This window comes from Myotis lucifugus, unplaced genomic scaffold, assembly GCF_000147115.1.
Source record: "Myotis lucifugus unplaced genomic scaffold, Myoluc2.0 scaffold_60, whole genome shotgun sequence".
Taxonomy (NCBI): domain Eukaryota; kingdom Metazoa; phylum Chordata; class Mammalia; order Chiroptera; family Vespertilionidae; genus Myotis; species Myotis lucifugus.
In genome coordinates this window covers 2,802,948-2,813,725 of record NW_005871108.1, presented here as the reverse complement: position 1 = coordinate 2,813,725, position 10,778 = coordinate 2,802,948, and the positions used below count along the sequence as shown (strand labels likewise).

Sequence of the window (10,778 nt, the reverse complement as noted above, 5' to 3'; positions counted from 1 at the left end):
AAGAGGCAGAGATGTTTCCAAGGTGCGTGGAAGTTAGGGTGTAGTGGGAATTTCCGTGCAAGTCTTACTTTCAAATCGAAAACACTCCACATTGGTAAAGCATCTGCCTTGCAGAGAAATGATAAGTAACGTTCGATCGAGAAGGATTTATCAGTTTACTACTCATATGGGATGAGATAATGAAGATAAATACTCATAATGTCCAGTTTCCAAGATGCAAGGTCAAAAAACTCAAAATGGTTCACCCGAATAATGGGCAGTTAAGTCAGGCGTTATCAGAGGTCTTGCGCGGTTCGAGCACATGAACAGAGCTCTGCATAATCGGTACACTCCGGGCGCAATTCTCTCTCGTACTGCGCGCGCCGCCGGTCTTGTGGGGCGGTGATTGTGCGCGCCGCGCAGCGGTTTTTGTGCGGCCGCCACACCGTTTGCAGCGAGCTGGGCGCCGCGTCCCGTGAACGAAGGCGCTATCAGGCGGCGGGGCGGGGGCCGGGCTCGGGGGGCCGCCGCCGCCGCCGCGGCGAGAAGGGAAGTGGACTGTGTTTGGGGATGTGAGGACGGGAAGCATCGAGCGGCAGGGAGGGGCGCCCTGCCTGGGCGCGGGGAGTTGAGTCGAGGTTTGCAGAGTTGAGCCCACTTGGGCAGGCCCCTGTGCCTGCTCGGAGCGAGCGGACCGGTGCCCCGCTCAGGTGGACGGTGGGAGCGGAGGCCGGGGGCGTCGGCCACCTTTCGTGAAGGGGCAGTTCCTTCATGAAGGGTGCACATGGGTCGGGGGCAGCTGTCCGGAGTGAGGGCGCGCGTCCGGATTAAGTTAGGTTTACACCGCGCTCGCCACCGGGCGCTTGCCACCTAGTCCTCCAGGGCCCGACACTTTGACGGGGGGCGGGGTGGAGAGTGCCATTCGCATTTTTATTCCAGCCGTTCGGGGTCCGAAGTGACACCCCCCCTCCCACTCCCACCTGGAGCTGCGTTTGCCTGAGTCTGGTCGCCCCTACCGGGCGGCGCTTCCTGGGGGAAGTCCTCATTAAGCGTCGCTAATTAGCATTATTCCTGGAGAAAGGTTAAGGTTAGACTGTCCTTCCCCTTCTCGGGAGGCCTACCCCCCTCCCGATTCCCCTCTCTCCTTCCTCCCCAAGAACACAAAAGCAAAAAAGAAAGTGTGAAGAGGCGGAGATCAATGGAGAAGCCACAAACCCATTAATTCAAATGGAATCCCCCCCCCTCTAAAAACATTGATTTTTCTTTCTGTCTGCCATGAGGGGAGATTAATAACCTCCTGATTTCACCTGAAATGGTGTTTGGACTCTGTGATTTCCTTCTCTTTCTGAGAAGGATTGTGGCTTGAAATAGATTCTCCCTTGAGATAAAGCCCTACTTATCCCAGAATCAGCTGGAAACCCCAGCCTGGGCCCCACCAGGTGGGGCTTGAGACAGGGAGAGGGGTGGGGGGCTCGAACAACTCTGGGAGAGCCATCTGTGGATGGGACGAGGGGCCCCATCTTGCCTCTGCTTCTGGGCTGTAGGCTGTGGGGGGAAAGGCCTGTTTATGACCCAGGCCCCAGTGGTAGTTTAACCCCCAGGTAGTAAATCACCCCATCATTGGAAAACCATTAGGGCCTAAATGTGTCCTCGAATACTATCAAGCTCCTGTCCAATCCCAGCTCGGGCTGGGCTTATTTTATAGAGGAGGGTTGCAAGACAGCTCCTCTCCCCACACCCACTGCACCAAGGCTGGGTGATGCCCGTTGAGTACCTTCCTGCGTCTGAAGCTGGGAGCAGAGCACCCCAGGACTTTCCCAGCTGAGAAGGCTGACTTTGGGGAACTTATCCAGCCTGGGCCACCCTGGGGCTATGTGGAGCTGGACTGCCCCTGAAGTTGCTCAAGAACTTTTTTGTCCTGTCTGGGCCCTTTTCTTGGAAAGAAACTCCTAAAGGGCATTGTGTCAGAGTGGTTCCTCTCCAGCCCTCCTTTTGGCTGGATGAACCCTGTCTGCTAAAGCCCATCTCTCCAGCCTCCATTTAAAGAGACCCCTGTTCATGGCAGGCCCTCGTGGTGAGGAGTGCTGGGAAAACAGCCAGTTGCCTTTGCTTGGGGAACAAAAGCCTGTTTTACACTCCATACACTAGTAGGAAGGTGTTGAAAACGCTCACCCCCCAGCATCCAGGCGTCCATGACAGCAAGAGCATTCCCATGTATATATGAGTATGTTTCTGGCAGTCAGTGTGTGTGTGTATGAGAGAGAACACACCTAAAATGTGGTAGGTGATTGGCTATGTCTCAGCTCTCCCCCACTTCACATTTCCCAGAAGAGCTTGTGCTTTTAAGCAGAGGGGGTATGTTAGCAGGAAGGAGTGGAATTGTGCAGGGTGTGTCCCTGGGAGGCTGGCTTCCTCCCCGGCTGGCCATATGGGCTTGGGGTATAGCATGAAGCTACAGTGTTGGGACCCCACAGCTCCCAGGAGTGGTGGGTGACTCGGACCACCCTACGATTTCATTTGTGCAGTCCCTTCACCACAGGGATTTGAACCCTGGTTGCTTTAGATCCTGGTGGGAGTGGGGGTTTGTCTTCCATGAATAAGCCATCGGATGAACTGAAGTGGTTAAGTTGGGGTCAAATGTGGTTCAGTACCTTCTTGGCATGCCCAGAAGGCTGTGTGTGTAATGCTCGCTGACATGGAGACAAGGGAGGAATTGCCTCGTATTGAAAAATTTCCAGGGCCTGGAAGGGCCTGCAGGTGTTCCAGAAGGAGGTGCTCACTTCCTACGCCTTGGTGCCCGCCTGCTTGGGTAGAGCTGGTGCTGGGGAACTGCCCAAGTCGGTGGTCTTTTGGCAGGAGCTTCAGCCTCTCATCGAACAGACCCTGAAGCTGGACGGAGAGGGGTCTGTTTCCTGCCAAGCCCAGAAACACCCCCTGCACATCCCTACCCGTCCTCTGAAATACATACCCAAGGCTCCTGGTCAGGGCTTGTGGCTTACAATTGCACTAAATTCTCAGCAAATCCTCCTCCTCTTCTTTCTCAAAGCAAGTGGTAGAGATAGAGTTACAGCTCTGGGGAAAGGCCTGGAAAATGTTGTGTGAGGCACGCCCCAGGATCCCTGTCCTGAAGGATGCAAATGGCTCAACTTCAGAGGCACCAGGAACCCAGTTCCCGAGAAATTGACCCCAGTTGTAAAATAATCATGTTACTGATAGCACCTGCCCATAGTTACACACCATGGATACAGGCGTGTTTCCACCATTTCCCCTCTGCTCTCCTGTTTTCTCCTCCTCCTGGGCTGGGCAGTGGTTGGTGCTCGTTTGCTTGCAGAGGAGGAAGAGCCTCAGAACCTGGGCAGAGAGAAACTGAACCTGCCCATGAATTTTGGACTGCAGATAAGAGCAGAGAGGGTTTGGGCTCCTCTCCTTCTGCGCAGATTTGGGTGTGTCCCAGGGGCTGGCTGGGTGCTGTCTGCCTGCCCCCTCCCATTCTGAGTTCTCTTTTCAGAAGGGCAGTTGGCTCTATCCCTCTGTGAACCACAATAGCTCAGGCCCTTTGGTGCCGAATAAATGATGCACTTTACCAGCACGTGGGCAAGGCTGCAGGCTTCAGGGTGGCTGAGGTCAGAGGTAAGAGGAGTCAAGGGCAGCTATCCAGCCAGTCACATGGGATCTGAAGAGAGAGGGCCCAGAAGTAATGGATTGTACTCGCTTATTTTCTAATGCAAGTGTCATTAAAGTTTGTTTACAGAGAGAAATTAGTAGACCAAATTCCCTTGAAATTCCAGGAGGGGAAAGCAAGATGTACCTGGCTGTGACTTAGGACTTCTGGGCGAGTAGGGGGAGCACTCGAGGTCTGGGCACAGGCCTGGGGCCCTGCCACTGGCAAACCTGTGTACCGCCTCCCACAGATGCCTCTGGACTTGGGTGTCTTTTGCCCCTCTGCACAGGTGTTGATGGGCTCTGAACTGTGAGTGCTGGTAATTGCATGTGTAATCAGCTTGCTCCTGGAGCTTTGGCTCAGTGTAAGGCGGTGAAGTTACAGTCTACCCTCTGCAGCTGGGGGCTCTGTTGTAGCAGGTGAGTTGCAAAGGGGTCTTGGGAAGGCTTCTCTCCTAGGTCAGTCCTGAAAGTGAAGGTGTGGAAATTAAGTTTGATTGGGACTTGCTCTCTCTCTCCCTGCCCGCCCCCCCCCCCCCCCGCCCAGGTTTAATGGACTTGATTGCTCACTTTAAAATATTGCTGTAGCAGCAAGTGTCAAAATCTTATATAGAACCATCACTCACATAATAGGGACTCATGTAGCAAAACCCTGGGGGCCATGAGAACACTGCTGGGGAGAGTATGATTGTCAGTAGATACTAGTAACTGTGGAGGGGACTTCACAGCCCCCTTTCTCTCTCCGCACTTACAAGTGGGTCAGAATTTTTTGCTGCTCTCTTTCCCTAGATAACAGGGTCCTGGAGGAAAGGAACCCTGCCTTAGTCATTATGTCCCTAGCACAACAGCAGCACATATTGAGTACATGCTCAATAAATGTGTGTCAACTTTGGAGAGAGAGAGAGAGAGAGTAAATATAGTTTAGTCTCCCATGAGTTCCTTTTGGATCTCATCTTGAGACACATTGTTAAGGAATCTGTTTTTTTGGGGTTTTTTTATTGAAGGGAGGAAGTGTGGTGAGGCAGCTCTTGGTGTGGTGACACTGTGATGTGGGCTCTGGGCAGACTGTCTGGCTTCAGATCCCAGCTCTGCCATAGGTATGGTGCCCTTGAGCAGATACCACATCTAGAGAGAGGCCTGGCATGGAGGCCTGCTCTATGGAGGGGGGCTGTTGCAAGGAAATCTCATAAGACCCTTGCCCTGAAACCCCTGTGTGTGGACACTGGAGGTGGCCTTCATTATCAGGTGGTTGCAATGTCAATGTCAAAGTTAGCACACCTCTTCCCAATGTGAGCCATCAGAGCAGGGGAGAAGGGGGATCATTGTGTGAACTGTTCAGTGATCTGAGCTTAGGCTCTGCTGTAGGAAGGAGACCCTGCCAGCCAGGGTCCGGTTCCCTGTGGTCTCCACTCAAGAACTGTATGCAGTGGGACCGAGTCCTTAATTGTCAAACTAGTGCCACATTGTCATTAAATACCAGTATCACGCCAGGGGGTTCAGCCGATTCAGTAAGTCTCCCTTGCTTTGCGGGAGGGTCTAGGGAACATACTGCCTGGTCCCCACTCTTTGTTGTTGTTGTTGTTTTGTTTTGTTTGGTCCCCACTCTTAAAAAGGCTTAGAGTTTTTCTGGGGAAGACAGGGCAGAGACCTGTGTGTTGACATGCTACAGCTGCGGGGGGTGCCTGACTGACTGATGGGGCTCATGGTACAGGCAGACAGGTTGTGCAAGAAGAGGAACGATGGAGACTGAGCTGGAGTTGATGGAGAGGAATTTGGGTCATGGGCCACCACAGTGGTTCGGGCATTCCAGGTGAGAGGGGCAGTTGAGCAGAGGCAAGGAGAGTGTGTCTGGGCCTTCAGGATTGTACACATCTGGCTCTGCCACTTGTTAGCTCATGACCTTGGGCGAGTGCCTGAACCCCTCGGAGCCTCAGTTTTCTTATCTGTAGAATGGGCTGGTAACTGTGCCTACCTGGTGGGCCTGTGGTAAGGGTGAAATGAGGTGATCCAAGGAGCATTTGCCACCTGATAAACTCTGACTTCTGCTCTTCTTTTAACCTTGACCAAGTGGCGCAAGAATGTGGGAGCCGTCGGTGCTGCACCTAGTGGTTCTTACTCTTTCCTGCTTCTCGGCGAGAACACTGTGTGTTCAGTGGGACACTCCACCAGCCTTTCTCTGAGCTGGAGACAGCCCTGCCCAAGGTTTTGTGCATCTTGGGAGGGGACACTCCTGTGTGGCTACTCCTCAAATGCACCAGCCTGTGCCGTGGCCTGGAATGCTCCTGGGTAGACTGCCCCACGGCCACCTTCCTCGCTCCCTGCAGGCCTCTGCCTTTGTCCCCTGACAGCGAGGTCCTCCCTGGCCACGCAGGCACAGTCCTGCAGGCCCCTCTCCCCTCTTATTAAGCTTTATTTTGCTTTGTACCCCTCATCGCCACCAACATCACGTGTGTTTCCAACTGGGCGGAGTGCACCAGGAGGACCAGCTGTCTTATCCACAACTGGATCTCCCGGCACCTGGAAAGGTGCTTGGTTCATAGTAGGTGTCCAGTAAATACTGAGTGGATGGGGCATTTTGAGTAGATGGTGCTTCCAGGTGTTAATAGAATACTCCGTGTTTCAACAATCAGAGTCAGGAGAGGGCCTTCCTGCTCAACCAGGGCTTCAGCTCATACCCTGAGCACAGTGTCCCTTGGGTAGCCAGGGGCCCAAGTGAGGATGCCTCTGGTCCTGACTCCAAGCGCCTGCATGGGCTGGGTGCCTCTAAGGGTCCGCTCCCCCACCCAGCAGCCTCACTCTCAGGTTCTATCCAGTTAGCATAGGGGAGAGTTTTGTTGGCCCTTTGGACCCTTTGTGCAGAGAGAGCTTTTGAACGGGCATGTATCCCTCCGGGTGTGAGAACGCTGTCTGAGCGAGTGTAAGTGAGCGTGTTTTCACCCAAGGAAGAGTGTGGGTGGGTGTGCCTGTGGGAGGGAGGCAGAGTGAGTGCATATGGGGGTGGGGGGAGAGGGGATGCAGATACACGGTCTCCAGCCCCTGAGGCTCTGAGTGTGCTGTGTGGTGAGCCCGGAGCTGGGCCGAGCTGGTGTCCTGGCCCAACTTGAGTCCTCTGGATTCAGCTGCGGAGGGTACACACTCTTGCTGCACAGAAGCCGTAAATTCCAGGAAACTCCCTGCAGCCCTGCGGAGTGGGGGAGGGAGTGGAGGCTGAGGCAGGCTGGTTCCCTAGCACTTGGAGAACAGATGTGTCTGCCTCGGGGATAGCAGCAGCAGAAAGTTCAAACTAAAGTGTGTTTGCTCACTATAAAAGAGATGTTTGTGAGGAGGCCCTGGAGGGGAGGCCGGGTGTGGGGGTGCCCTGCCAGACGTCCTTACTGGGAGCCCACAGAGACCATTGGATCTTGCCGGAGGGGCAGGGGAGTGGGCAGTCAGAAATCAGGGGTGTGGGAGCTGCTGGGTCATCTTTCTGAGATTTACAGCCACCTCCAAACACAGTTGCTTGCTGCTCCTGAAAGAGGCTGGGCCAGAGGAGGTGGGGTCCCTTCTCACTGGAGGGCTGGATTGAAGGGGCCCCGCCCCAGGGGTTCCCGGATGACTGGCCAAGTGCTCACTGAAACCAGCGAGGGGAGAGGAGGCAGGCGTGGTCCTCCCAGCAGGCTCTCCTCTCTAGCAGGCCCTCCGGCTGTTTGGAAGGCCCTAGCGGTCCCCTAGGCCCTTGAGCCGAACCCCCTTTGCGGTCTGATCTGAACCCTTGCCTGCCCCACCCCCTTCCTTCTCTACACTTCTGGGGCTGGCCTTTTCAGCTCTGGAAGCTGCCCAAGAGCATATCTTTGAAGCACAGCAAAGGTTAGGAAGAAGGAAGACAGAAATGTCCTCTGGGCCGGGGGAGTGGGAGAAAGGAATTCCATGCATGCTCCATGGGGGTCAGGGTGGTAGGCCTGTGGGACGATTGGCTTGGCCTGGGAGGTGCCCAGCATGTCCTGCTACCCACTTCTGGCTGCCTGGCCCTGTTCACAGTGAGCCCTCCTCCCCAGGCTGTGGGCAGGGAGCGGGGAGCCGTGGCCTTTGTTTACGGTGCTTGTTTCAACCTTGGCTCACAGGGTAAGAGCCAGGCCCTGCCATCCGCCCCTACAGGATGCGAGACCTCGTAATTGTCTTCAATTACAGAGCTCCGGCCCTCAGCCCTGGCTTCCGACAGGAACCAGAGCCCGAGCCACTTCCACGGGGGGCTGGGAGCAACCCAGCCCCCTCTGCAAGGTTTGGAGGCTCCTGTGGTCTCCAGAGCTCTGGCAAATGCCCACGGGCCCTGGGCTTCACTCACAGGGCGGCCTAAGGGCTGCTGAGAGCCCATCCCTGTTGAACACCCACCTTCTTTGTCCCTGATCAGGATGAAACTTCTGTGAGCAGTGAAGATTTTGATATGAACGACTCCACATGGATGTCAGCTGACCCACACCTGGCCTCCAGCCTGAGTCCCAGCCAGGACGAGAGGATGCGGAGCCCGCAGAACCTCCACAGCCAAGAGGACGGTGAGTGTCTCTCGGTGGCTGGTGGGGGAGAGGCCGTGCAGGACAACAGGGGCCTAGGAATCTGGGCCAGGACCTCTGGGGGGGGCCCAGGCTCACAGGTGTCCCCACAGTGTTCTCCACATCTCCGTGGGCCCCGCTGCCCAGCTCCCGGTTCCAGGGAGACCACGTCATTCCTCCCAAAGATAAATGAATGGCTCTCGGGGGGCTGGTCGCCTGACGGCGGGCATCATGCCGGCTTGTTTGTCCTGATGCTCAGGAGCTGATGTGATTTCTAAGTTACCACGATTCAGGTCTGGGATGGTTCACAGTGTGCTTGGCCCGGAACAGTTCATTTGTGCAGCAGTGAAAGCAACGCCAGGCTTCTGCCGCTCTGAGGGAAGGCTGTAGGGACAGGGTCCCTGCCTGTCACCTGGCGATGGAGCAGGCAGTACACTTGTCCACGTGCCCCCAGTCCCTGGGGATGAGATGTGGCCCGGGCCGAGGAGCTGTCTGGACTCTTCCCTAACCCTGGCCCTGCTGCCTCCAGGGCCTGCCAGGCACCACCTCCAGCCTCCCTGAGAAGAGAGACTTCCTCTTTGGGGTGGGAGAGTTGGGCTCAGAAGTCACGCCCAGAAGTCTACTCCAGTGCCCCCTCGTGGCGGCCCCGGGATGCTGGGCCCTGGGGCTGCAGTGCCTGCCTCAGTTAGGTGCAGTGGTTGGCCTCAGGGGGCACCTATGGTCAGTGTCCTGGCTGGGTTCCCTTTTCTGGGGAAGAGGTGACTGGGGCTAGGGGATGAGCCACACCAGGCCTCAGAGAACTGGGGTGTAGAGCTGGCAATTAGGAGGGGTCGAAGGTCGGGGCCTGGAATGTGAGAGGGAGGTGCAGGGTTAAAAAGGGGTGTAATGTTAACTCTGTGAAACGGGTTAGCCTTAAAGAGTAAATAAGGGGTAGGAGCCTTGCCGTTTGGGTCAAAGTTCATCTCCATGGCAGAACCGCTCGCCTCTGACTGCTTTCTCAGACCTGAATCCGGCTTTGTCTGGGCGGAGACTCCGCCCGGAGGCAGCTGGGTGGCTGGGCCAGGGCCTGGGGAGCTCAGGAGGTGGTTCTTTGAGAAGAGGGTGCAACGCTGCTGGGAAAGAAAAGGCTTTTGTGCCTTGCTACCTCGTGAGGTCAGCACGACCCCTTGTGCTTCCAGCCTCCAGACCAGTACTACCTTCCAGCCTTCCCAGCAGGTGGGGACCTGGGCCGAGGCCTCCACATGCTGCTGGGGGCCTGAGGCCGGGAAGTGCCCAACAGCTGACCTCCCTCCTCAGCTGAAGTGATTGAGAGCCACACCCAAGGGCTACACCAAGGGCCCCTACACCAACGCTCAGCCTAGGGCGTCAGTTATATTTTCCCAAGAAGGATCCAGAACATGTTTTTTTAAAGAAGGAGAGTATTTTATTTTATTTATTTTTTATATTTTTATTGATTTCAGAGAGGAAAGGAAAGGGAGAGAGATAGAAACATTAATGATGAGAGAGAATCATTGATTGGCTGCCTCCTGTACACCCCCTACTGGGGATCAAGCCTGCAACCCCGGCATGTGCCCTTGACCAGAATCAAACCCGGGACCCTTCAGTCCGCAGGCTGACGCTTTATCCACTGAGCCAAACCATCTAGGGCCAGAACATTTTTTTTATTTTTTTTTAAACTCAGAGTAGTAGGACTGAATGGGGCCCCAGCTTATTCTCAGACAAGTCTTGTGGAATTGTTCCCCACAACCACCCTCGGAGGTGTGGCCTCTGTTGGAGACAGTTCCAGGGAGATTTGGTGATTTGGGGGCCTCCGGGATCAGGGAGCAGAAGGGAGTGTTTCTGTGGTGGTCACGGGGCTTTCTCAGCATCATTGGCCCGCTGCCCAGAGGCAGCAGAATCATGAAGATGAAGCAGAGAGAAGCGCAAAGAGGCTGGTGGGGTCAGCATGTCCTGCAGCTGGTCCCCCAGGAGCCTTGTGGGGAGCCCAACCTGGGTGTGGTCACTAATATTCCCCTCACCTCGCCCCCTGCCATTCAGGTCCCTCCTGGCCTGGGTGCTGGGGCTGAGGCAGGCTGGCCTGCTGACAGAACATGGGTGTTTATCAGGGCGGGCAGCCAGAGCTGGAGACAGGGAGGATGGTGTTGACCATGATACCATCAATTTAATTATTTAATCAGAGGCTGTGTCTGGAGGCTGTGGGCTGATGTGCTGGCCAGAGGCCAACCTAAGCCCAGTGCAGGGGGTCGCAGGCCTTGAGAATGCCCAGCCTGCTGGCCCTTCTGGTCCCAGATCTGTTGGTGACTGCCATGTCAGACCAAAGCAGTGGGCTCCCAAAGGGTTTTGGCTGACACAGCCCCAGCCCGGAGTCCTCGTCCAGCCCTCCAGCCCCCACAGTGGCATGCAGCCAGCGTCCTTCTCTGAAGGTACTTAGAGTGCAGACAGCCTGAGCTCCCGCTCCCATCAGGGAGTCAATGGGAGACCATCGGGGGGCTGCAGGGTGTTCTCATGTCCCCTCGTGTTAACGAAGGTGGGGGACAGCCAAGCAGGAGCTCTAGTTGGCGCTGCACTCCACACCCAGCCACAGCCTTCACGGTCTCACTCCTGCTCATATGC

The 10,778-nt window shown here is 55.7% G+C and overlaps 1 protein-coding gene across 1 annotated transcript in view; it reads left to right on the top strand.

Moving 5' to 3' along the window:
- Window positions 1-10,778, top strand: part of NOL4L (nucleolar protein 4 like) — a 76,730-nt gene that overhangs the window by 41,136 nt on the left and 24,816 nt on the right. The window contains exon 5 of the mRNA XM_023754491.1: window positions 8,027-8,168. Within this exon, the coding sequence (XP_023610259.1) occupies window positions 8,027-8,168 (142 nt within the window). The remainder of the gene's footprint in view (window positions 1-8,026; window positions 8,169-10,778) is intronic.